This window comes from Gobius niger, assembly GCF_951799975.1.
Source record: "Gobius niger genome assembly, chromosome: 14".
Classification (NCBI taxonomy): Eukaryota; Metazoa; Chordata; class Actinopteri; order Gobiiformes; family Gobiidae; genus Gobius; species Gobius niger.
The window spans coordinates 24,404,277-24,432,264 of NC_136865.1; the positions used below are offsets into that span (position 1 = coordinate 24,404,277).

Sequence of the window (27,988 nt, forward strand, 5' to 3'; positions counted from 1 at the left end):
AGTCAGAGGCGTCCGTTTGTACACAACTGGTTTATTTATTTCTTTTATTTCCCCCGAATAATACACACAATGTTTAAAGCCACACTGCGTACCATTTCACCCAAATGAAAACAATGCAGTACGAGCATTCATTTTATTACAGGTGGTTTTATTGGTGAAGAATACCCCCCTGAAAAAGATCATCTCTCCTCAGACCTGACATCACCGGCTCGTCTCCATGGCGATGTTGCTGTTGTCAGGTGAGTTTAGCTTTACTTTGCAAAATTAGCTTTGTCGGTGTCTAGCATGTTTCAAATGCATTTTAGTTAGTGACTTAGCTTAGTGTGATGTAGTGGCCCGGGCAGCGGTTAGCGCCTAAACCCGGAGTGATGGAAATTGTCCCAAGAGTCTCTAAACATGCACCGTCCCAACCAAATAAACAAGGCCAAACCTGAAATTTTCCGCAGTGTGGCTTTGAATACACCGATTTGCCATAAAATGAAAAATGCCTGGCTTTCATTAAAAAATAATAAAGAAGTTTTTTTTTTAATAATTACAATACTCTAAGCAGAAGCACTCCTTATGCTATCTCCTCATCAACTCTGTAGCTTGAGCAGGTTGACTGTTGTCACTGACTGCGCTCACAGTCTCTGGTGTTGTGTCTGTAGTTGTGTCGGGGAAGGTTGTTGGGGGGCGGGGGGCTGCGTTTATGCGTAAAACTCCTTGGTGGGGGCCTTCTGGTACGCGGCGCCGTTGGGTTTCCGCTCTCCCAGGTCGTAGCTGCCCTCGTCCTTCTTCCTCATGCGGTACACCAGCAGCAGGATCAGGAAGATGGCGAACAGGAATCCGATCACTCCACCGGCGATGACAGCTACAAGAGGAAGAGGAAAGGTAGCGGAAGGTGTAAGTTGGAGTTCTTTAAGAATAGACATATTATTACGAGACCGTCATTCCTCACTCCTCCCCATTTACATTAACAACACCAATTGAAAGAGAGTCTATGATAAGAACAAAAAGGCGAGCAGAGCAGCAACAACACAGTCAAAGCTCTCCAGGGTCTGTCAATCCGAGCCCAAAGCTAAGACTTTAAAAATTGATAAAAACAAAAACCAGTGTGGTTGAAAATTCGATACTCCCCACGGAGCTGTCACAGGGGAAAACTCTATTTCTAGAAACAATAGGTCTTTGGAGCCAGGCTTTAAAGTTGTTTTTGTTTTGTTATGTGAGCTTTCTAGAGTCACCCCCAGCCACTAGGGGGTGGTGTCACGGCAATGTCAGCGCCAATGAGGACCAAAAAGAAGTGCTTTCCCATTGGTTTTAAGTCTTTTCTATAGACACACTTTTATTTTTTAGCTTTTAAAGCAGAACTAAGTAGCTCATGCCCCTAGAGGCCATAAGCGCCACTGCAGGTGTCGTAGCATGTTAAGTTTTTTTCACTCATTAATTGTCCGTGAGAGTAAATACTACACTGACAGAAAAGACAAAGGGAGAGAGGGATATTGTACATCCAATTACACAATGGAGATAATATTTTTTAACTCAAACTTGGCTGTAAATACTGTTTAAGTGGCGCTAGCCCGCAGTTAGCTTTGCCCGTTAGCCTGTTAGCTTCTTCTTTGTGATTCTATTAGTGTGTATTGCGCCTCCGACCCGGTGCACGGAAAGTTGCAGTGGCTTTCTGGCCAGAGACACCGGGGGAGATGTAAGACCCCGCAATCATCCCATAACACTTGTATTACCCCCCAGAGGGACTACGGAAAGTATTTATAAAGGTAAAAAAGCAACTTAGTTCTTCTTTAACACCGCATGAGTTGTGTGGTCCACTCATTGACAGCAATCCACTGTCAATGGGTCCACTGCGTCTTTTATTTATAAGACACCACTATTCTGATTCTGATTCTTCTGATTTGATCTTACATGCTTAATTGTTTTATCTATTCTATTCGTATTCATTGCCTTATGTACAGTTTTATCACTTTCTAGACTACCGCAGAGGAAACCCACACAGAAATGCAAACAACATGCACAATCCACAGAGATATTCCCAGTATGTTAAGGACATAACATTTTGAAGTTCATTTTCAACTCAACAAACTATATTACTCTTTTAAACCCGATTACACTACAATAACAATCATCTGTCTTGCTCTCTCTGTGATTGGCAGCTCTCTCGTCTGCCGCTGACTTCAAAGACATAGCTCAAAGTCTTCAGCTGTGAATAATGTTTGGAAACAGATCAGCTGCAGATGTGGTTGTGCTCATTCCTGACAAACTGCCGCAATATTGTGTGTGTATGATGGACATTCGAGGCTCCAATGACGAATCGAATTGTGTCAAAACCCAAAAAAACAGGGCTAAAATGGAACTGACTTGTAAAAATGATTACAAAACAAGAACTGCTGCACGTTTTTGAGCAGCAGTTTGAAATTTACACATTCTTCGCAAACACGGCCTAAAACACAATCAGATGGAAGACCTCAGCGGTTTTGCGATTATATTCTGACTTCTTTTGATACGGATATTGCATCACCTGATAGTAATTTACTCTGGGCCATTTTACAAGCTAATAAAGTTTCCCACATTGATTCAAATTTGGGTTTAATTAATTTTATATTGAAAAACCCTGGTCGATTTTTGCCCCTGGCTCTCAGTGCTAATCCTCCTCACTCACCACATGGGGATAGTTCATCGCTCTTCATCATTACTGTTGTATGAAGTTAGAGCGTGATAATCTGTTGAGCCTCTCTCCAGGCGCTACAATGTCCTCTGTTACTCTGTGTTGACTGACTCTATGGACTTTTGACTTCATCTTAATTGTCCATGAGGAAATATAGGGACATGAAATTAGAAGAGAGGTCATGGGCATCAACAGAGTGAAATGGGATCTACAGAAGCAATTTATTACAGCTTTCTTTAATTGAAGCTTGGCTAAGTCCCTCCCCTCTACTAAAGGCTCCTGTCAACCTTCGAGACTGAGAACAACTGAAGGCGAAACGTCCAACACTTCAACTAAAAAGCAGAAGATTACTCAAGAACCTTCATCTATTATTGCAATATTCTGCTTAGCCACTTAGACACATAGCAGTTATCTGGTTCTTTGGCTTTTTGTTTCATAAGACGGTAAAAACAAAGGTCCCTCTGGGGGAAATACAAGTGTTAATGGGATGATTGGAGGGTCTTTCATCTCCACCGGTGTCTCTGGCCAGAAAACCACACTTGCAACTTTCCTTGCACCGGGTCGGAGGTGCAATACACACTAATGGAATCACGAAGAAGAAGCTAACAGGCTAGCGAGCAAAGCTAACTGTGGGCTAGCCGCCACTTAAACAGTATTTACAGCCAAGTTTGAGTGAAAAAAGTATCTCCATTGTGTAATTGGATGTACAATATCCCTCTCTCCCTTTGTCTTTTCTGTCAGTGTAGTATTTACTCTCACGGACAATTAATGAGTAAAAAAACGCAACATCCTATGACACCTGCAGTGGCGCTTATGGCCTCTAGGGGCATGAGTTCCTTTGTTCTGCTTGAAATATCAAAACTAAAACTGACATTTTACCCGTTTTTAAGTTAGAATGCAAGTTTTGTTCGAGGTTGGGTCACAAAAAAATGTGTTCATCTCAGATATTTTGCTTTATATTGTGGCTTGTTGCAATATCGCAATATCGATAATATGACAATATATTGTGTAGCCCTAAATTATTTACACAGACATTGGGTAAACAAAATTTGATGCCGTGACTCAGTATATTCCTGGTGTTGTATTGTTCAAGTGAATTGCAAAAGGATGACATGTGGGGCATCTTGTCCCATGTGCAAAAGATTGCAAACAATCAGTTTGATATTTTTGAAACAGACTACATTTCATTTTTTTTTTTTTTTACTTTTTAAACCACAAGTTTTTGAGAACAGCACTTATCTTTTCTCACAGTGATTCAAATGATGACACACCACAATCTAATATATCTATATATTCAGTATCTGCTCCTCCGACTGAAAGTCCAATGTTTTGTGCATCCATCAAAGAAAGGTTATTTTGACGCTGACATTATTTCTTATCAACAAAACTAAATGTCAAACTCCGAATGAACCAATCGCCGCGACACAGACCGACATTCTCATCTATAAATCATCACCGTTTCTCCTTGAAGTTGCCGTTTTTGCATTTTGTCGAGCGCCGAGAGACGAGCGTGTCGGAGAACATGTGTATTGTCAATCACCGTTTGCCTCCAGAGACATTCGGATATTGCGGCGTCAGCAAAACCCGATTACCCCCCGATCAGGTTTCATCAAAGAGCGAGCGGCCGCCTGGCGAACCACGCGGAGTCCCTCGGAGACTCACACTTTGAGTTTATAAGAACTAATTATTGTCAAAAAATGGGAAAACATCACTTTGACAGAATGAAGTCGTGTTGGAACGAAGAAAGCGGAAAAACTTTGGACGCTAAGAGCTACTGTCACAAGTCTTATTGTTTTGAAGAAAGAACAATGAAAACTGTGTCTCACTCAAAGATCTGCCACTTCTTTGAGTTACTTAACCTCTATGCTTTGCAATGAACTCACAAAGAGGATTTTTTTTTCTGCATGTAGTAAAGCACTTTCAAACTCAGCAGTATTTCGTGTTGCGTTCATGTTTACCTGCTAACACCTCTGTCCGGTGGAAGAGGTTGTCTGAGTGCACCACCACCTCCTGTGGTGACCCAGGGGCGCTGGTCGTGCTGGTCATCTGGTTTCTCTGGGTCTCCTCTGTCACTGGCACTGGAGCCTGCAAAAAAACAACACATATTATCAACTGCAAGGTCAATGATGTCTATTTATTTCAATTTCAGTAAATCCTCCCTCTTCCTGCAGTGATTTGCCGTTTGATTTGGAATCGTGAACCCTCTCTATTTATCCAGGATTGGGACCAAACCACAACATGGTCTATAATAACAATTTGGTAAGAGAACTTTAGGGATTGTTTTTTTAAAGCAGGTATTCAAAACAGTATATTGTAGACACAGTTATAGACCTAATACAGTCTTCTTTTTGTTGCCAAGACAAGAGAAATGTCGGGAAGAAAAGGTATTTGTATTGTTAAGCTGCTGACAGGAAGTGACATAGTCAGAGGTAAAGCTCCATAGCAGTTTGACTCAATCATTTACCATTAACATAACATGGTTGGCACGGCAACAGTTAAACCTCTTAACCCTCACCTGAACCGAGCACATTTTCTCCAGTTCAGCTTTACCCAAATCTAAAAGCTTCTTGATAAAAGCGTCAAAATAGCAACGGAAATGAGGATGAAAACTGGCAAAAACGTGACAAAAAAAGGAGAAATCTTAGATCAGTTTGGTAGGCCTTAGCTTTCAAATCAGGCGTTACACTGGTCTATAGGCTATGAGCTCTCCAGTCAAGAAGCTTTTAGATTTAGGATTTTTAGGGTAGGGGTTAAGAGATTAAAATTGTTTGCTTTCATCTATGCCACTTCCTGTCAGTGTCAAATAATGAAGTGAAACTATAAACATCACAGAAATGGTCAAACTAAAGATAACTGGGTACAATCTTTAGCAAAAACTTCAATATAATTGTATTAACTATGTTCAAGCAAAAAATGTGTCATAGACATAGAATAATTTCAACCATTTTGCATTGAAAAGCAGCATCAGCTTCCTGGTTGTAAGCTAAGCAGCGGCGGAGTCATCTGCAAGAAAATAGTCCCTCAAAATGCGGTAATTCCTGTGATGCAAGGTCAGTTATATTTCAAAAAATATTCTATCGACACAGACATTTATATCGGTAGTCTGGTGTTATAAGGGATTTGCCTCAGGTGCACTGTGGAGTGGGTTTTTTGTGGAATGTTTTAATGCAGGCTTGCTGATACCGTAGAAATGCGCAAGCTTAGCAGTAGCCTAGCGCCACGTAACTCTTCAAATATAAGAACTGCATGAAAAAAAAAAAAAAATCTCCAGAAATCAACAACACTCTGGATAAATAGGAAATGAGGCCCTATGTGATAGAAAAATCACTTGTTGTCTGTCATATTTAATCAATGGATTGTCATTTTTTAAAACAGGATAGCACTGATTTATTGCTGTACATCTTGTTTTTTAGACAATGAGGGAGAAATTAGACAATGATGAGAAACTCTGCTATACAGAACAAACCCCATCCAGTCTTTCACTTTCGACTGGTACACAGATCCTCAACCTCTAGACCTCAAACTGTGCTTATTTCTTCATGGGCTCGGAGTGAAATAGCGTCAGTGCATTTGATGAAGTCGTGACAAGTGGGACAGCAGTGGCACCGGGCCACGGCAGAGGCTTAGTGCTTTGAGACCTTGATGACTAATCCCAAACAGATGTAGCAGCGAGGGTAGAGTACAGTAAAGACCGGCTCCAGGACGCGTGATTACAGCCGATACCGAGATGTAATCCTTGATAATGTTCACCGGAGCAGAAACGCCCCGGACTGACGCGAGCGGTTCCATCTCTGTCCCGCTGAGTCCTGGCGGCTCCGGCGCTCGCGAGGGATTTCATGATAGTGTTGGTCAGAGAGAAGCTCTTTCCAACGCACTTCTGGTGAGTCAGGACTTAAAGGGCTGCTGTCACTGTGGTTAAGTGACGTCATTGAGCTCAGTGCAGGCTGACCAGGACCACTGACTGTGTGCCATTATACACGCAGAGGTTGTAGAATCATCTGTTTAGCTTTTCTTTTTTCTTCATTTATTTCCAATCATATAAAACATTTTTTCCATTCAGGTTGCCAGGTTGTGGCCCAAGTAAGCACCACTTTCTCCAAATCCCAGGGTTGCACATCATCTATAGCCGAACTGTGGGCATCCACTTGGAAATTGTATTGGAATTGACTAAGTAAGTTGTTAACCTTAATAAATACTTTTTTGTAGTCCCTCTGGGGTAATACAAGTGTTAATGGGATGATTGGGGGGGTCTTTCATCTCGCCCTTGTTTCTCTGGCCAGAAAACCACAATTGCAACTTCACTGCCTGCGGGTCGGAGGCGCAATAAACACTAATAGAATCACGAAGAAGAAGCTAACAGGCTAACGGGCAAAGCTAACTGTGGGCTAGCACCACTTAAACAGTAATTACAGCCAAGTTTGAGAGAAAAAAGGACCATCAGGAGGACACAGATAAACGTGACAGATACTGTATAGGACAGCATCAGCAGCAGCAGCTCGTGCTTGCATGAATCAGATCCGCAGCAACCGGGACGATAGAGGTACGGATGATAATTATTCAATCCAAGAGTCACTAGATCAGTGGTTCTCAAAGTTTTCACAACAAATGTCACCTCATAAGATATTTGATCTGCCAACCAGGCCTAGATCCAGGGCCGGTCCTGGCGAGATTTTACTTTTGTGTCCCTCCCCAAAGGGCCTCGGCGGCTGCCTATGCCTTGTGCCAGCCCTGCCTAGATCAAGGACAAAATAACTAAAAACGGGTCTAAGTTATGTCTAAACTGAGTATAAACCATGTCTAAACCAGAAAGAACACCAAACTTGCATGACTTAATATTAAAGAATAAAAGAAAATGTTTGTAATTAAAATGAATAAGGTTTAAAATTGCAGATGGTCCACCTGAGGAAGCCCAAGTACCACAGTTTAAGAACCACTGTACTCGATTTCCAGATCACTTTGATTAAATGTCATTGGGGTTTTTTGGATTTGCAATACACCTCACTAAACTGCTAAACAGAATATAGTGCATTATACTTAATATTTTGGCATTGGTGAATCCAAAGGCGTTATTGCCTCTAATGCAGAAATCAATCCGGAGTGTGGATCAATGGATTCTATGACATCAAGTTGATTACTAAATCTGACGCAAAAAACATTTAATTATGCTTATTAAGATCATTTGAATCCAGTTGATATGGTAGCATCAAGGTAGATACAGCATCGGAAGAACTAAACTGTGGGTTGAAATTTGAAGAGATTTTTCAATGCACATTCATCTCTCGCGTGGATGCTGTCCTCACCTCTGTCCTGAATGGTTTCCTGGGCGTGACGGCTCGGTCCCTCTCTGTGACGGGGTCCACTCGGGGCGTGTAGTCTTTGGTCAGGTCCTTGGTGGGAGCGACGGCTTTGGGCTGAATATAAACTGTGCTGACTGTCGCCGTCTCGATGTCTCCCTCCTCGCCCGCGCCTGCACACAGAGAGGAAGATTTATAGTGTCAAGTCTAATGTAGAAGGAAATAAAGCAGGTTTTGATGTTTGACAAAGCGTAAGTGGTGAGAGGTGAAACGTCCACTCCTCTCAACTCCTGTACCATTGAGTCTATACAAATATGTTTAGAAATGCATTTAATTCCTGTACTAATGTAGCCGTTCAGAGTATTTTCATCTCTCAAATACTAATATCTCTTGATTTCAAAACGTTATTGTCTCAAGGGGGAGAGTTACAGTGGGAGGAAAATGTATGTGAACTAGGGCTGCAACTGACGATTATTTTGTAACCGTTTAATGTATTGATTATTTTTCACAATTAATCGCTTGGCTGTGAAATGGTATTTTTAATTTTTTGTTTTTAATGTTTGTAGGAGGCTCTAGCGCTAATTCTGCCTTCTGATTGGACACAGACAGATATGTCTCTGTGAACCAGAGAACTATAATAGTTGTCGACTATTTCAATAATCGCTTTGAAATGTCTCACATTTCTGCCTAAATTTATCATAAAATGTGGTCTGATCTTCATCAAAATCATAGGAGTGCGTAAACAGTGTCTGCTTTAACTAAAACCACCCAAACATTTACATGTTATCATATTTTTAATGGCCATAACATGTAAACATTCACAGGACAGGGAGGAAAAAGTAAGTGAACCCACAAATCTCGCTAAACTGCAACAGTTCCACTTTGGTTTGCGAAAGAGCACTTGGATGCTCCACAGCACTACTGGCAAAAATATTTGGGAGGAACACACAACGTCATGTGTGGAGGAACAGCACACCAACATCAAAACCCTGTCCTCACTGTGAAGTACGGTGCAGGAGCAACATGGTGTGGGCCTGTTTTATTGCCTCAGGGCCTGGACAACGTGCTATCATAAAAAGAAAAAATAATATTATACAGAAAAGCCTGAGACATTCACAACAGTGTGGAATAAGTAAGTGAACCCTTGTATTAAATAGCTGACCCTTCCTTTGCAGCAATAACTGCTTTCCTGTAGTTGCAGATTAAACGCTCACAACGATCAGGCTGAATCTTGGACCATTCCTCTTTAAAAAACTGTTGCAGTTCAGCGAGATTCCTGGGTTCACTTACTTTATCCACACTGTCCTGTGAATGTTTACATGTTATGGCCAATAAAATATGATGAAATGTAAATGTTTGGGTGGTGTTAGTTCAAGCACACACTGTTTATTCATTCTTATGATTTCGATCAGACCACATTGTATGACCAATTTCAACATTCACATACATTTTCCTCCCACTGTATATATAAAAGTGACACTAAACTCACTCAAACAGATCTAACGCGGGACTAAAACATCTTTGGCAGACACTGACGACTGCAGACAGGGGACACCTCACAAGCGAAGCAATTTTGGAGACGCACTCCAGTCTTTTTGGCCATTTTTCCAGCTTTCATTGCGCCGTCTTTGAAAATATGTTCACTTTCTGCCAAATATCCAGTCTCTTCATCTGTCAGTGGCTCTAATGTTTTATTTTATTAGTCTGACTGATGTAGGTGCATTTCACAGCAAACATGTTTTATTAAGAAACAACTATGTAAGATATTATTTAGCTTCAGCGTGAACCTCAGGGCAAAGTAATACGATTTCTGTATTGGAAAAGCAATTGATCAATGTCCTCTCCACTTTACCTTCCCTGACCTCCCCTTGCGGCACTTTTACAACTCTCTCTAAAAAAAAAAGTGCAAGCAGTTTAGTGCCAAAATGTAGCTCTTCGGACACGCTCAGGGCCAGAGGAGGAGAGTAGTAGCTCATAAAAAAGGGAAAGAATATGCAGCTTGGCTCTAGCTGTGGGGGGAAAATTGGGCCTCAGAGACAAATGACAGCAACTTTGTGCAGACAAAGTGAAAAAAAGATTTGGTGAGAAGAACGGAGAACGGAGGGGACGATTGTAATAGTATTTTCCATTAACAATTTGTCTGAAAAAATAGGTTTGTGAGCATATCAATAAACAGGACTAAAGTGAAAAGTACGTTGAGTTCTGAGCAAAAAGTTTCTTAATGATTGATATTCAACAACGTTAACCGCACTTTAATGACTCTGAAAATGTTCAAGTTACGATGCAATTAAAGTAGTCCATCAAAATCCATTTTACTAGCAGTTGGAAACATCCACAGCCTGCGTCTCATCTCTACACTGGAAAAATTACCATCTTAAATGAGATAAATGACTTAAAAAATGCTTGAATACCCGTTCTGGTTACATTTTATTAAAACTACACCATATTTAGCCTTAATAAATGATGAATTAACAAACATGTTAGTCACACTTAGCTAATGAATTGTTCATGATGCATTAAGTGTATGGCTAAACAAGGTGTAGTTATTATAGTGTTGCCAAGGTTTGGTTCTTTATGTTGAATTTGAGTCAGTTTGAACTAATCTTAGATGAGATAAAAATGAAATGAGCATAAATCCCACTTGAAATCAGACCAATTCACTTTCACTTTTAAACAAGATGTTTATACATACAAAATAATATAAATTAAGAAATAATTTACTTGTTCCATTGGCAACAAGAGGTTTTATCTGATCCAAGACCAGACTAAATCTACTCAAACTTCTGTTAAAGCAGTACTAAGTCACTTGTTTACCTTAATGAATCCTTTTCATAGTCCCTCTGGGGGTAATACAAGTGTTAATGGGATGATCGGGGGGTCTTTCATCTCCCCCTAGTGTCTCCCCCCTTGGAATCATGGAGAAGAAGCTAACAGGCTAACGGGCAAAGCTAACTGCGGGCTAGCACCACTTAAACAGTATTTACAGCCAAGTTTGAGTGAAAAAAATCATCTCCATTGTGTAATTGGATGTACAATATCCCTCTCTCCCTTTGTCTTTTCTGTCAGTGTAGTATTTACTCTCACGGACAATTAATGAGTAAAAAACGTAACATGCTACGACACCTGCAGTGGCGCATTTGGCCTCTAGGGGCACGAGTTACTTAGTAGTGCTTTAATTTAAGTCATTGTCATTTCTTCCTCAAGATGATTTTTCTTTCCCCAGTGTATGCTTTGGTATGTATAAGCTATTTGCATGTGTTTGGTTTGTTTGAGGGCTGTTCTCACCAGATCCTGATCCGGAGTTGAAATCGTCGTCGTCCTCGGGGTAAAACCCTCCTGAGCCCGCATCGTCCAGGTACAAGTCATCGGCCTGAGACGTCTGAGCCGCTGATATCTGCAACGGGACAAGATATTTTAGTCGACATTCAACCACACATCAAGTTCGTAAAGATCATTTTACGAGTTTACTTAATTGTACTCTATATTGTAGAAAAGAAGAAATAAACAATTCTGCAAATAGCAATGTGAATAGCATCTCACTTTTACCATCAATTTTACTCATCATCCTTAAAATATTCTCTCAAACTTTTTAAATAGGTCATGTTTGCACGCTTTGGGCCACAACAACTGCAGTCATGTTTTAATCCAGTAATGCTATACCTCAACAGGATGAGATAAGTTCAGCACAGAGTCGAACAGGCAGCATATCAGCGTATAGTTTGTTATCAACATTTTTTTTTTTTTTTTATCACCACAAACTGATAACAAGAGACTGAAACTGTCCAAATGTGCTGCACGCTCAATTCACCCCAAACTGGACCGTGAAAGCCAACATTTAATCGCCTAAACATCCAAATTACTATCAGCAATCCGAAATATCCGTGGCCTTTGTCGAAAATGGGCGAAAAACAAATCTTGCAAATCATCACAGCCCTTCGGAACAGTCTCGCTATCGCTCTTTCATCACGGAACCTGTTATTTCGCCATAACAACAGCTATATCATCATGTCCCGGTTTATGGCCCGGAGTGCAAGGGGGGTAATTATCCAATCAGACGATCCATTGTTGCCGTGACGACCGGAGGGAGCAGAGGGAATGTTTGAGTTGGGGCTTAAAGGGAGCGACGAGTGAAAAGGGGGGACTCCCATTCACTCGACCTGTTTGTTTAAAAGGCACTTTCTCACAGCGCTGGGCAAAAGGGGGGGGGGAAAAAGAGGGAAAAAGTAAACGTTTTCAGCAAGATTGAGATGTTTCCAGTGTGAAAACTTAGATAACACCGACTTTAGGGCATTGAAATGTTTCTAAAGGCCATTATTTCCTGAAGCTATGTTTAAGTTTCACTGCCATAGATTAACTAGATCACTACTGTATGTGTCAGTGAAGAGATAAGGCACTGAACTGACATTTGAATGATAAAGATGTTTTAGCATTAGCATTAACCTGGATAGATAGAATATAGCTAGCAAGAGTTAGCTGTTTTCTTTAGTGTAGCAATTAGCATGTTGCTTGATTCCAACAGATTATGGTAGTACAGAAGTTAGTGCTCGTGCTTCACAGCTAGAAGGTCCGGGTTCGATTCCCACCAGGGACGGGGTCTTTCTGTGTGGAGTTTGCATGTTCTCCCTGTGTCTGTGTAGGTTTCCTCCGGGTGCTCCGGTTTCCCCTACCACTAAAAACATGTACAATAGGTTAATCCTCTGGCCAGGTGTTTCTGACCATCAGCCTGGCTCCACATCATGGAGATGGGTCCCCGAGGGCCGGCCCACGCTGGCAGCTCACTGCTCCTAAAGGTGGCCCCAGCGGCATTGAGGATGGGTCGAATGCAGAGAATGAATTTCCCTATGGGGATCAAGTACAACTTAACCTTAACCTTAATTCAAGGTCAAAATAGCGACAAAAACGAAAAGATTCGCCCCAACAACAGATTTCCTGAAATTGGCTACTCAAAAACAAGCAGCAACCTCCTTCTCTCTTGGTACAGCTGAGTTGTTGTTGTTTTTTTTTGCCTTTTCTTGCGAACTGCCTTTGTGATTTCTGTGTTCCACGTTGTTTTACTTGTTTTACTGATTTGTCCATGTTATTGTGAGGTTTGGTGGATTTTTTTTTTTACTGAGAGTCCATAACGGTGTTTTTTTTTAACCTACTATATATAACAAAAATCAGGATCAAGGAGTTACTTTTTTTTTTTCCAAAGGTACTAGTGTAACCATGCAACAAGGAGTTCAGCCTTGGAGAGGTATAGTAGCCAAGAAGATATTTATGATTGAAGGAAACAAATTGGATTCTGTCCTTACACTTTGCAGAATCTGTTCAACAGGTTCAGAACAAACAAGAAAATGCCTTGAAAATGTGACCTTTCAAGTGCGTGGAGAAATGAAGAAAGTCTTTGTCCAGCGACCAAAAAGGGCAGAAGAGCTACTGCTTGGAGATCCCTGTACTAGATACTAAACCTAAAAGTGCATAATCATATCCCAAAATACCACCCAAGCTACAATAAACATGAAAAATGTATGTAGAAATGATATATATTCAGCCAAAAAAATGTGTTGTTCAGCTGTTATTGGACTGATAAATCGATATAGTAATTATCGTGACAGCCTTATTCTTGAGCTGATACCTGTCTGAACGTGCATGTTTGTAAAAGGCTTAGGTCAGAAGTAGAATACACACACGTGAAGCCGAAAATGTTGCGGTTTACTTCCATTCAAAACGACAGGGGGAACACAAAAGAAAGCCCTTATCGCTCTGGTCTCACTCGGAGAGCGGTTCCAGGTCTGCCGAGGACGCAGCGCTGATAAACTAAATGAAGATGAGTGGGGGAGAGGATCAATGGGTCTGACAGAGAAAAGAATGGTTTTGTCCACAGTGAAGAATGGGCTCCAGAGATACGAGGATGAACAATGAGCAACAATCCCTCTCGAAAGGCTCCGCTGCATTTGGGGATAACAGCAGCTTGTAATGTTTATAAAGACAGGGATTGACAGGGCTAGACAGTTTTACAGGACATGAGGTTCATCAGATGGATCGCTCAAGTCTTTACTACTTTGGACAATTCGACTCAAATGCTGGATGTTTATATATTTAGCCTTATCAAAGCAACTACGGTTTGTTGGAGTCGTGTAAATGTCTTGTTGTAAACGCCGTGATTTGGGTGGGAGCAGGAGTTCACCCAGTTTCGGCACCTGACAAGCGGTGCCCATGCCCAAAGTGTAAATTAAATGAGTTAATGTGAACAATCGGGATTTCTGCCCAACTTCGTCTAACTTTCAAGGCTCGAGAACGGGAGGAAATGGGAACCTCTTAACCCCCATCTGAACCGAGAACATAAAAGCTTATAAGAACCTGTTGAAATAGAGAAGAAAATGAGGACAAAAAGCAATGAAAAAAATTATGGTGAAGCAACAAATAAGCCACAAAAAAGTGACAAAAGAGACAAGAAATCGAGAAAAAAAACAGTACAAAAAAGAGACGAAAAACAGCCAGAAGAATCAACACAAAAGACGAAAACACAACACAAACGCTTCAAAAATGCAACAAAAATATGGCAACAATGTGACAAAAAAGTTTTGGGAATTTGGGAAAAGCCGCATGCAAGTTCATTATACATACAAATGCTTTGTAATTAGATGCACAATGTTTCCCCTGCAAATGTCTCTTTACAGCGCCTTCAAATTAGAGGCTGGCCGATATTTGGGGATTTTACAATATTAGCTATCGGCTGATCTAGCGCCGAAAAAAAACGATATTTCTGGGACTGAAATTGATAGAGACTTCCGAGTCCTCTCACAACTTCCTAGGTCTCAGGGAAGGTGAGAAACATCGCAATGAAAATTGGTTAGCTTCAAGTTTGTTAAACTAAACCTCTGTCAATATGGACCTGCTGCATGTCATTTTGAAGAGCAGAATCTGGAGAATTCAATCGCTGAGTAAGTTTTAACCTCCACTATAGCATTTTTGATCGCCGCGCAAAATGCCACGGCTAGTAACAATATGCTAATGCAAACAACAACTACTCACGGCTGGGACAGAAACTATGATTGGATCACCTTAAAGTAATAGAATAAAATCGGCCAGTGCTGGAGTGGCCAAGTATTTGCTTTTACAGGATTTTAGACCAGACATTTGGAAAAATCTGCAAAAAATATCGGCCAAGCATATCGGCATCGGCCAAATAACATCCCAAAATTGGCCTTACACCACAGTAACACGGGGTAAAGATGTAAAGAGATGATGTAAAGAGTCTTCTCCAAAGCATGAACTTACAGCCTTTTTGCCGCTCACTATTCAAGTCAAATCACCGAACACACACATCGCTATTTCTCGCATCTCTGCGCTTCCCCTCAGTGACCAAAGGGGACCGGCCTAATTCAACTTTTGCCTCCTTGTTGCATGTTCAGGTCGACTGATAAAAGCGGGAAAAGCAACGCCACTCTCCATAACAAAGACCCACAGCGAACGTAAACAGGCCACACAGGCTAACGGCGGCATTTCTCCATTTCTCCTCTGACTCTGCTCCGCCGACTGATCAAAGACTCCAACTGTTCAAAGCTAACTATACTCTTAACCTTTTTCTCTTCTGCACCAACACACCAGTGCCCCCCTTGTCAACCCGGCGCAGAGGCCGTCGCATCACAATGGCTGCGACAAAGGAAAGCCGTGTCCACAGATCAAACGGTGGCAAAAGGTACTAATGAGGTAGTGGCCACACAGAAGAAGCACATGCCTGAGCGGACTTGTTTAACGACACATCGATTTTACATGACGTGAGGAAACAAAGCGTTTAACATGACGACGGGCAGAGAGAGAGGGAGGGAGTGAGGGAGGGAGAGGCTTAACGTGTGACCACATGCATCGCTAACAATGGGGCTGTATCTGGAGCCTCGGAGAATGGTAATTATAGCACTTTCACCTGACTACTGCGACGTCTGTGCGAATAAACACTTTGGGAGGCGAAGAGGGGCAATTATATTTTTGTCTAATGACACGTGAACATTTTGCTGTGTCAAATATCGTTCAAAAATACTGGCTTACTTCAATATTTGAAAGCTGCACGGCGCATTTCTCATTTTAAAGCTGTGCTAAACAGTTTTACGGGGTTTCAAAATGTTAAAATGATGTATTTTCCTCCCCCTTCATGCTCCAGCCATGTCCTAATGTGTAGAATGTTCACCACAACTGCCTCTAAAATCCTGCACTGTCACTCAAATAGTTGTTACTCCGGGGACGAATTGCCGTCACGCACGAGCTTAATATAGAAGGTGCAGTTACACGTATGACCTGAGGTGGCAGTAGTGAGTATAAAATATAAAAAACATCTCACCGCACATCCCCATTGTTTTGTGTGAACGATCAATAAAATTGTGCTATATTTAGATGCTCGATAGAACGGCATGTGCAGTGTTTTATTGGATTTTTTCCCGCAAATAAATTGGTTACCTCTGCTTTAATCTAGATGTTTTTAAAGGTGTATTATGCAAGTTTTTGTGTGAGAAAAATGTTTTGATATTTGAGCGGGATTGACCTTTTTGTGACCCAATGGCTGTATGGGTGTTCATCATGGCGCCTTTACTTTCCATCACAGTGGCCATATGATGCTCCAGGACCAATTGTTTAGTAGGTTTTCTGGTGAGTGGGTCTGTCAGCAGTGAAAACCTACCAGAAACTCTTAAAACAATTGATCCTGGAGCATCATGTAGGCCACTGATGCTGTAACATGAGAAATGTGGAGCAAGCAGTGCTTTTTAACTTTGGTTTAGCTTATTTGAGCAGCTTACACTTCATTTTCATTTCAACCTCATTTATAATTTACAAGAGGATTCTGTTTGTTGTAACCTTTCTACAATAAAACAAATATTTGTCAAATAAGAAAAATAAAACATATTTTATCTTTATAAATGTACCTTCAGGCTTTTTGTAGGAACCTCAATACAATTCTTGATAAGACGAAGGCTTTTTTTCTCTACTTTTTCATATTGTTTTAGCTCATATTAGTCAATGCACAATGTTTTGCTGCTTCCACGCAAAAATGACGAATTTCTTTGGCACCGTTCAACTTTAACAGTCAATCCCAAAAACTCTATCACTCCAAGGTGACCGCTGATCACAAAACACTTCCCAGCTTTCAACCAGACCACAGGAAGTGCTTACGTGACCTTCATAAAAGTCATGCGTCTGATACGGAAGTGATACAGAAGTCACCAAAAACAGATGCACGAAAACAAGCGCCCGCACATCAGCGCAGCGGAGATAACAGTGGCCTTTATTGGCGGGCTGACATTTAGGCACCTGCTACTGTCTGTGCTTATCTCGCTCCAACTGAGGCAGACACGAATCCTTGCACAATCAAAGCACAGTGGACACCAAAAGTAGAGTTTCTGCTGTCTGTAGTAAGTAAGTGTTTTATGCCACAGCAGCAGTAATAACATGCATGCATTATTTTAAACAATACATTTCAGAGAGTAGAAGCAGAGGAGGTGGTTAGTTAATCTGCAGGTTGTTCATGTTTTTGTCCTCTTTTGATATGATGAGTCCTCATTTAAGGCCTAGCTTTGATATGGTAAAGACAAAACAAACTTAGTGGTATTTGATGAGTTTGTGGACCACTGCTCTAAAAAGATAATTCACTATCCCAAATGAATATATTACCTATTTTAGTGACTTTAAGAAGCACAGGGGCAGTGCATTTCATAGTTTTGTACCAAAAGCTGAACGAAAGCGACAGCCTCTCATTTTCCTCTTGGTCTTTGGGACAACCAGCAAAGGCTTATCTGCCGACCTGAGCAGCAGAATACGGCTGCAGCTGATCCGACAGATACTGGGTGGCAAGACCTTGGAGGCGTTTAAAAACAAAAGTAAATGCGAAGGAAACAGCCACTGCAAAGACGCTAAAATTGGAGTAAAGTGCTGATGTTTTTAGTACCAGTCAAAAGCCGAGCAGCAGCATTTTTGGACAAGCTGCAAGTGGGCGAGAGATGACAGATTGAGCCCAACATAAAGTGCATTGCGATCGTCCAAGTGATTCAAAACAAATGCGGGATTTAAAATCAAACAGTTTGGCTATAGATAGTTGCCTGAGCTGGTGAAATCTGGACTTAAAGGAACAAGACACCATTTTTCCACACTCAGATATGTTCTTACCTGAGCTTAGATGAGTTGATGCGTACCTGTCTGGTCTTTGTGCGTGCTCTCAGTCACACATAACAACCAAAGATGTTGTGGCGTCTCCCAATGCATTCCTATAGCTCCAAACTGGGGTGAAGTTGGAAGCTACCACGCTCTTCCACGGGCACAAAGACCAGACAGGTACCCATCAACTCGTCTAAGCTCAGGTAAGAACATATCTCAGTATGGAAGAACTGTATGTCCTCAGTCATGGAAAAAGAATAAAGATGTCGTTAGCATTTGGCCTCTCCCAGTATATTCCTATAGCTCCAAACGTGGTGAAGTTAAAAGTAACCAAGCTCTTCAACGGGCACACACAAAGAGGTACGTATCAACTCATCTAAGCTCAGGTAAGAACATATCTCAGTATGGAAAAAATGGTGGTCTGTTCCTTTAACAACAGAGCTAATCTATGCATCGAACTTCAGAGCACTGTCCAGTTTCATATCAAGGTTGGTCACTGTGGGTTTTATGACCTAAGGGACTGAGATCCGTCTCAGACCTCTGTCTTTCAATCATTAAAAAGACGAAAGTTTAAGGACATCCAAGCTTTGATTTCCTCGGTACATTTTAAAAGACTTAACTGCTTCGCCTTTTCTTTGACGTAGCGGAGTGCAATCACAAAGCAAACTTTTAATTAGCTATTTCAATTAACAGTCCACCATTCTACTCATTGAATACGATTTTCAAGTATTAAAAGTATACAAAGATAAAGATAATGAATCCTAAGCACTTGTTCTTAAGAAAATAGTGTATTTTGCTGCAGCCAAGCCATATCCTCGGTCGTGCAAAACAAGTCACCGCATCCCCATGAACTGGTTTCATCTACGCTTTTATTCAATCACTGTCTGCAAATGCAATTTCATAACTCAATCAGAAATACAAAGATTATTGACTTAAGCAATTCATTTCCGACTCGCGACCAATAAACGACTTTGTGGAAGCGGACAATGACAATAATGAGATTACCGCAGCAGACGGTACAGGAATGCAGTCTGAATGCTTGTTTGAGGCGTCCTCAAGGTTGACAGGAAGCGCTCTCGTCTGTACAGTCGAGACAAGCACTGATCAAGTTTCAAGGGAAGTCGCATTGAGAATGGTCGCTTTCAAACGACTTTCTCACCATACAGTTTAGTTTAGTGTCTTTGTGAGTTAAGACTGATTCAGAGAAGATGCCAAGTCAAGAAGAGCTGCTTTAATAGATACATAAAGGTTTCAAAAAGATGTAAACAACAGAATCAACACAGAATATGGACAGCTAGGTCAAGAATCAATGTAATACTGATCAAACAAGGCAATATATGTCTCCAAAGAACAAAGCCTGTTACTCACGTTTCTGGAAGAGAGTTTGCAAAGACCCTTGGTTTTATCTCAACATTTCAAGTGTGTTCTGCAGCCAGTAAAGTATATTCCAAAATGTAATCCCACAGCATAGATAAATCATTACTTGTTTGAACTGAACAAGACTATTGCTGAGTCTGAGTGGATGTATGTTGGTGAGCTTGTCCCTAATGTTCGCTTACATGAACCCGAATAAAATATGAAGCAGTCCAGCCTCCAGCACTATCCAGAAACACAGAGTACATAAATCAGCGACCAGAGATCCTTTTGCCAGTACAGCTGCGGTAAAGACTTGAGCGGTTATTGTGCAGGTGATTTTTAACACACAAACTGCATAAATCTGACAGTGGAGGAATAAAATAATGAGTGATGAGAGAGTATTCATTCTCAGCTGTAGCGCATAATATATGAAAGCTCTAACTCCACAGTGACAAGGTCTGACTAAAATAGACTCTTGATTGGCCCTTACGCTCCCATAGTGGCACCATTTGTGCTTTGACATCCTCATTTCTGCCCTTTAACAAACCGCTCCTCCCACACAGATGTACAGCAAGGGACGGACTCCATAGTGCCTCGGATACAGTAGAAGCTACACTGCTAACTAAGCCGAGCTGTCGCAGTGATGTAGCTGCCACTGTTCCCTCTGATTCTAATGAACTTATGAGGCAGCGGGAGGCAAGCTGAAAGAGTAACTTCTGCTGCCACTATCACTGCTATTACTGCTTCATTTCTTTGTGTAATTCTGCATTCTCAGTCTGGCTGAGTTCCGCCTGCTGATATCATGATGTGGTGCCCTCCCTCTATAGGGCATGCTGATGTGACACACCTTCACTTCAGTGTCCAATACCATTATATAAGTAAGTGCTTTATTGGTCATTGTACAACTGCACGACAAAATTGTGTTCAGGTGTTCGTCCTGCATGTTTTTTGGAGATGCTGAAATAGTGCACTGCCTCCTGGGTTTGTCCCTGTTTCAGAGCATGGTGTCCTGCACTGGTCAGCTCCTCGTCCTCCTCCTCCTGTGCAGCTCCCTCCGCTCCACAACAGTTTTTCACCATCTTCTGGGAAGAGCTTAGCAGTGCGTCTGTTTGAGTCTGTGGTTTAGCTTTGAGTCTTGCCCGGATACCTCCTCGTTTGTCCCCTCCTTGTTTCCTGTAGCGCCTCTTGTGAAGCCTCCACTGTGCTGCAGGTGTGTGGGGGGCTCTTGGTGCCTCTTCGGTGTTTCAGGAGAAGACATTTGTAGTTCTCAAATGTCTTTAGCTCATAAGCTAGCTGTTTGTTTACTTTTAAAAAGCTGCTTGTTCAAACCATTATGGACTCTTTGCAGTATAAAAAAATCCATCGAACGGCACAAAGACGTACAGTCCAGTAAAACTATGTGCAACACAGAAACCACAAATACAGTTCGCAGGAAAAGACGAAAAACGCAGCTGTACCAAAAGAGAGGGAGGTTGCTGCTTATTGCATAACCCATATCTTGCTGGTAGATTGTTTATAAAATGGTTTCACTGCGGCGTTTCAGCTCTCAACTGGTAATGGTGCTTTACACAGTATGTATGCGACCTTTACTTCTTAACTACACATCAAGCTCATTTTAAAGCTGTGAACATTTCAAATAGTACGCTACAAGAGAAATCTCAAAACAATCATCAGTGATATCAAACACGCTCCAAATGATCAGCTGGAATCCATCGATGCACACATGTTTTTGAGACGTTTTTCACCTAAAAATCTCCACAAATTAAATATATGCTTACATTTTATTAAACTAATTTGGTCACGAGTTCAAGCAACATGCATCAAAGTAGATATGGATAAGCCTGCACGTATGGGGAAAGAGCTTTGTAAATGCATAGAACGGCGGTGAAAGGTGCATACAAGCTTGGACAAAAAGGAAACAGAGTAGGAAAAAATAACACGCTGTCCCAGACAAATGCGTTGCCTGGAGGTTGAGCCGCTGAAAGCCCTTTAAAACCTCCTTCCTCTCGGTAAATGGGACGGGGCCGTGTGTCTATACTGCCCACGTCTGTCAGGGCGATATGAGAAATATCGCTTCCTTTTCAGTGACGCGTTTCTCAGAAGAGGAAGATACAAAACAGAGCAATTTCAAGATGCTTTTTTCAGGCTGTTGACATGACAAACTCAGTCGCAAACACCAATATTAGCTCGGCTCGCGTGGCCGGGCACAGTGAAATGTGAACAAGAAATGACCCGAGAGAGACCTGTAAAAAAACGAACTGAAGAAAAAGGAAAAAAAAAGTCAATATTCTCGGCACTCGTGGAGAAAAAAGATGGAAGTATGAAGAATAGACACAACACTGGCAAAGGGAAAGGTGGAACTAGGACAGCCAACAATGGAGTCTGATCACAGGCATCAATGACCTGAAAACGATATACTATTAACCTATAATCAGCAGCTAACCACATTTACATTGTTAGGATTTTTGCTGTGTTGAATTGATTGAAAGAGAGGTTTTGAAAGAAATTATTATTGACAACACTCCTCCATCCCAACGCCACACTCGCTTGCCATCCAGAGTCTAAGTACAACATAAATATTCATATAATCCTAAAGTGTTTCCAGGCTGAAAAAGGAGCATGACCCACTAAAATATCTGACCTCACGAGTTCCACCAGGCCACGATAAAGTTCGAATCAGGACAAGTTGAAAATGGCCCTAAATAGACTTCACTTGGACTAAATTCAATCTAAAGTGGGTGTAAACCGCACCTAAATCAGAAAAAAGTACACTTAACTTGAATGAAATTATCTGTATTAAAAAGCAAATGAAATCTAGAACTGCAGATGAGAAAGATACAGGACACAGGCAATGTTCATTTCCTCCCATTCATTCTCTATGGGGATTTCTTTGGATACACTAATGGGGTCGAAAGAGGTGCTAAATAGAGAGTGCAAGTTGGAAAATAAAATACACTATTTTATGAGCATGTTGCAGCTAGGGCTGGGAGATAAGGACCAAAAGTCATATCCCGATATATTTAGGTTGAATATCGATATATATCACAATATTTTCTCCGCAAAGTGAGAGCTGTGAAATGAAATGTTAAGTTTAAGTCAAGGCCAAATATGAGTAGTTTTATTGAAAACTCACTATAAAATATAAACATAAACACTGTATAACAAAGCTCGGTAAGGTGCACATTTGAATTTAAAAAATCTTAAATAAAAAATCCTATAAAATAAGTATAAGAATGCAAATTTTAACTACATCGATATATGTGATATGGTCTAATTCCATATCGCATTTAAAAATATTTCGATAAATCATAAATATTGATGCAGCTAATATAACATTTGAAATGTTATATATGATTGTCATTTGGACAATCAGCTTTCTCTGCACAAGGCACTAAAGCCTGGAACTGTTTACCCACTGACCTGAAGGGAGAGTTCAAACACAAACTTAAAGACTTTTTAATCAGAGGTCAGAAATGTGACCACTGACCGTCTGCTCTGCTGTGTTTATATAGTGTTGTGCTGTATTATTATGATATGTGTTTTAACTTTTCTGTAAAGGCCCAACTAGGGACGGACATGGATAATTAGTTTATGTGACCTATTCAAATAAACTTAAAGGAAAGGAAATGGCCTGTATTACAGTATTAACGACTCTGCTGCTGATCCACTTCTCGTTTTGCCCATGAGCCCCCCCCCCGTGTCACATAACGGAGGCACATTTCCTTTGTACAAGAAAGCTAACTACTCTGCCACTGTGCCGGGAGGGAGGTGACCTCTTGCGTTACCTTAGCTACGTGTTAAATCAATGGGGGCAAAGTCTGGCAGAACAAAAATGACCTCAAAAACCTTAGTTCAGAGTCAGACGATGTTTTCCTGAATGGTCAGAATTACTCAAAGTGTTGAATGAATAGTGCCAGGTGGTCTAATAGAGATGATTGCAGCTCTGCGGAGGAGAGAGCGAGGGGCTTGCTGGAGGCCTGTGTAATTTGGGACACTGTGATTGCCGTAAACAAAACAGCATCATCAATAAAACTGAATGAATGAAAGGTCACTGTAGCTGCTTGTATTGGAGGTTGCAACTTCCAAAATGGTTTGATAAAAAACTATGAAAATCAGATGTTTGGGCTCCTCTGCCTTGATCATTTTTACGTTGTACATCTGTGTCTTTAACTTCGACATTCGACATGATGTTTGATCAATTCGTGATGAGTTCAAATGCCGCATACACCACACTGTAAGGTCTTGCATGTGATAGTTTCAGTATAATGCAGATAAAGCGTTTATAGAGAGAGGCGTTGAGAGTGACATTTTAATTTGTCCAACACTGCCCGATATGACAAAGCCCTGTTGTAAAGTAGAGAGAGGTCTGTGAGTCATGTGTGGGCGAGGCATTGTTTGCACTCATTGTTAAAAAGTCAAGGAGTGCAAGGACTTCTCTGGTAACAGAAGGAGAGCTGTCTCAAGAAATCTTAAAATATTTACTACAAACCTTGAGCCGTGTTATAAGTAGCGGAGGATCCAAACTCATCCCTTATTTTCCTAACAGGAAGTATTTCACAACTTACAGGGTCACTTCTCAGGGTCACAGTTGTTTTCTACCAATTTTTTGTTTGTTTGTTTGTTCCACCCCATGAAAACATCAGGTATAGGGCCTGTATATTTCTGCAACCTGGCAAAAGCATGATTAACAAAACATAACATGAGCGCTGTTATATTCTTCTGGAATTGGCTGGAATGTAATAGTTTGGTGAGATGACGGACTTCCTGTTGTTGCTGACAAAGATACTACAAGTGTAAAATTATATAAAATGAATAATTTCTGTGTTTTGATTGTGTAGGATCAGACCTTTAATTTTAGATAAGTTTAATACTTTATTCATCCCCAAGAATGAGCAAAGTCATGTGCAAAATAAGTAATAACCTTTTGTCTGCCAGTTTAGAGTTAGGGTTCGCAATCATGCATATCCATATCCAGGGGCGTAGCACCAAATTCTGGGCCCTGGGTACAAACAATCTTGGTGGACAGAAGGAGCTCCGTCTCTGACTCTGCACCATCCACTTCTCAGCGCAGGCAGAGGCAGGACTCGCCTCACCTCATGTTAAACTGTCATTTATGACAAGAAAGTTGCATCTAAGGTCCGCTAGAACAGGCTAGTGTTAAATAAAAGAACATTAGAGCAAGGCAAGACTAATATCTGTCTTTCCTAGCTCTGTGTCATTACATTACAGAGTCCACCTCATCAAGTCACTGCTGAGCTGAAGCGCATGGTGCTGAACGCCGGTGTGTGGGCTGAACCATTTGGCACATTTTTAAAGGGGTGTCAGGGCCCTGAGATATTATCAATCATTATTGTTAGTGCAAAATTCTATGCAGCAACCATTGTATTTTAGCCCGGTTGGGTTCAGTTCTTATAGGATCAATTATGAGAAAACTTAGAAAGTACAATACAGAACGCTTTTTGCAGCATTTTTGAGGGCCCCTACCCTGCTCTGGGCCCTGGGTACTCAGTACCCTTTACCCCCCCAGTCCGATGCCCATATCAAATCCAGATCAAAGCATATTGACTGGAGAGCTTACAACCAATGTGAAAGCCAACCTTCTAGTTTCTATAACTATGTGTAAGCTCTAATCCTAATCATCACCCCTGACCCTAAACCTGATTCCCTGATCGGGGGGTCGGGCAAGTAACAGGTTCATCAAAGTTATTGTCGCCGTCGATGTAATCAGCCACACGATTAAGCCGAACCCCTATGGACTCAAACAAATCAGCAAGTGCGACACAAGAGTTTGTGAATCCAACTTGAAGCACAAGGTAAAACATGGCAGTAAAGCTTTTCCTATATACTTAAACAGTTATATTTTTAGATAAGTTCTTGAGTACTTTTACTTGAGCACAATAAAGCCTTTAGTGCCATATGCGTTTGTCCAGACCAGATGATGCTTGTGTGTGTGTGTGTGTACTCCTGGCTCGCTGTTGCTCTTTGAACCCACTCAGCAGTTTTTACAGGCCTCGGCGGGATCATAATAAGGAGCTAATTGATAGTGTTTGAGCCACGGGCCGGGGCGAGCGTAGGAAGGGGGAGAGCGCGGGGGTTTCCTGTAGGAAGTGGACACAAATCAGGCTCTCCCTATAAACATCTAAGAGCTCTCAAAGGGGAATCCGATGTGCTTCCTTGTATGTTTGCAGCAAAGTGTAAAAGATTTAAAGGGACTATACAGAGTTTAAAAATGTCAAAATGATGTATTTTCCTCCCCCTACATGTTCCAACAATGTCCTAGCTCAGACCTGTTTACCACAACTGCCTCTAAAATCCTGCAGTGTCACTCAAAAAGGTGTTAATTTGGGTCCGAAGTGCCGTCATGCACGAGCTTAAAATAGAAGGTGCAGTTACACGTATGACCTGAGGTGGCAGTAGTGAGTATAAAATGGCTAACTTGCATCTAGCCCCTTTAAATCAAGGCTATACTTTGACAGAGAGCTTGTTTGTCTGAGTATCAACATTTTATGACAGATTTACAACGAATAACCTGGAAAACTTCTGCAGTGCGGCTTTAAATATGCCACATCCTGCATAGCCTTGTCAAATCTCCAAACACCATCTTTCAAAAGCATCAAACGTCTCACTAAATGACTCACTAAAATCCCTGCTAACAGATTGCATACATTCATAACAGCTTTGCATAATTTCTCACGGCGTACGCTGGCTCGAATGCGCATCGAGAAAACAGCCAATTACATTTACATCAAACGCTGGTGGAAGAAGAGCAGGTTTGCAGGCTCAGATCCCAGAGTGGTTGTCATGAAAATCCCCTCTCGGCACGGCCCGAAGCAGGAGCAGCGTGTGGCGCACAGATTCGTATCGTCTCCCTTTTCCGAAAACAAACGCGGCCCGACAGAGAAAGGCGCCTGGGACATTCCTCCGAGAAGCAGCAGGGGAGGAGCGTCCAATCCACAGGCCTGTACACTTTTGAAGTAAATCCTCATCTACAGTTCAGCCTATTTTTCCATCGACGCTATTGAGAACAAGTGTCTCATTTTCAAAAGTCTATGAAGCAATTTCGGTTACAGTACAAGAAATAGTCTTGCATTATGTAAAAGGTAAAACAACATGAAGGAAGCCTATCAGGAGTGCTTTTGTCGGAGATTCATTCCAGTTATTGAGCTGGAGTCACGATCAACTGGAGGTTGTAGCCTATAGTGCATGTTTTGGGTTGATGGGCGAAACTGGATCAGCCCGAATGAACTCACAGACACACGGAAAACATGAAACGCCACACACAGTTTGGGAATCGAACCATCTTGGAGGCAAGAGTGCATGCTAACACTAACGCCAGAGTAACAATGGTAGTAAAGCTGATTTTTTTTTGTCATTGTTTGCCAACTGGGGGATGAAGAATCAAAAAAACACTTGCAAGCTTCCGATGTAGCTCCCATTTTACACTTAAATATTATTTAAACAAACCCATTTACTTGTCAAATTGGTCAGGAACACCATCCCGTTCTGTTTGAATCCGGTGGCACCAATTGGGATTTGTTGTTTTCTTAGGCAAGCTTCAACAAAGTGAGATTTAGTGTAGCTGTCCGGGTCAGCCTTCCTATAGGAAAACACATGGCTTTTTAACATACCGCGTGTTCATTAAGTTTAAATATCTTCCCCAGCTGCTTCCTGCTCCCTCCTGTTTCACCGTATGATGATGAAGAGGCACAGATTACCTTTCCGGATAAAAAAAAAAAAACACTCTTGCGCACTTAAACGTCTTCATAAAAGGGCCAGATCAACCTCCTTTAAGCGCAGCGGCGATGGAAACATCGGCACACTCCAGTGAGTTCCGCTGCTGTAGACTGGCTCAGCATCAGCTCAGCAAATACTCTCTCACTGCATTTACTGAATCAGACTTTTCGGACAGAGACAGGCTGTAATAGAAGAAGTCATCTCGGCAGATGGGAAGAAAAACACAGAGAAAGTACAGTATCTTTTAAAAGTCCAGCAAAAGTAGAAAGTTACCGCAATGATGGAGAAAGCGTGAAAGTCAAAAGCCATGTTTGGTCTATGAAAATGAACTTGTACCCCATGTTGCTGCTAGGATACCCTTGTAAATATACAATTACTCCGAAAATGTAACTTTAATAAACTATTAATCGAGGCTCAATAATTGTTGATGGTGCAATAGTAAGTCTTTTCCCGACACATTCCCCACAAATAGCACTATGTAGCAAAAAATAACTAGAACACTGTTTGTGCACATGCGATGACAGGTCATGGGCCCCCCCTCAGAGCCCACGCTCCTCTGCATCCGGACCCAACTCCAATAAGACACAACCACTTCCTCATCGGCGCGATGGCTTCCCAACAGGAAGGCACTTTATTGTTTCCAAGAAAAACTGAGCTGTCCTGCCGAATGAGGAGGCTCAGCGGGATCCAAATGTAAGTATTAGGCTACAAGGTTTAGGTAATTAGGCTAAAACCGAGACATGAACCATCCTAATTCAATACAATTTAGGGAGTCATATTTGAATTACTTATCTTGCCAATTCATTCGGCGGTTTCTTTTACG

The 27,988-nt window shown here is 41.5% G+C and overlaps 1 protein-coding gene across 1 annotated transcript in view; it reads right to left on the minus strand.

The window, feature by feature from the left end:
• Positions 1-373: 373 nt before the first annotated feature.
• sdc2 (syndecan 2) overlaps positions 374-27,988 on the minus strand; it is a 71,358-nt gene continuing 43,743 nt past the window's right edge. Inside the window, exons 2-5 of the mRNA XM_079571069.1 lie at positions 11,236-11,344; positions 7,957-8,123; positions 4,615-4,741; positions 374-850 (exon numbers count right to left, since the gene is read on the minus strand). Of these exons, the coding sequence (XP_079427195.1) occupies positions 687-850; positions 4,615-4,741; positions 7,957-8,123; positions 11,236-11,344 (567 nt within the window). The 3' untranslated portion in view covers positions 374-686. The remainder of the gene's footprint in view (positions 851-4,614; positions 4,742-7,956; positions 8,124-11,235; positions 11,345-27,988) is intronic.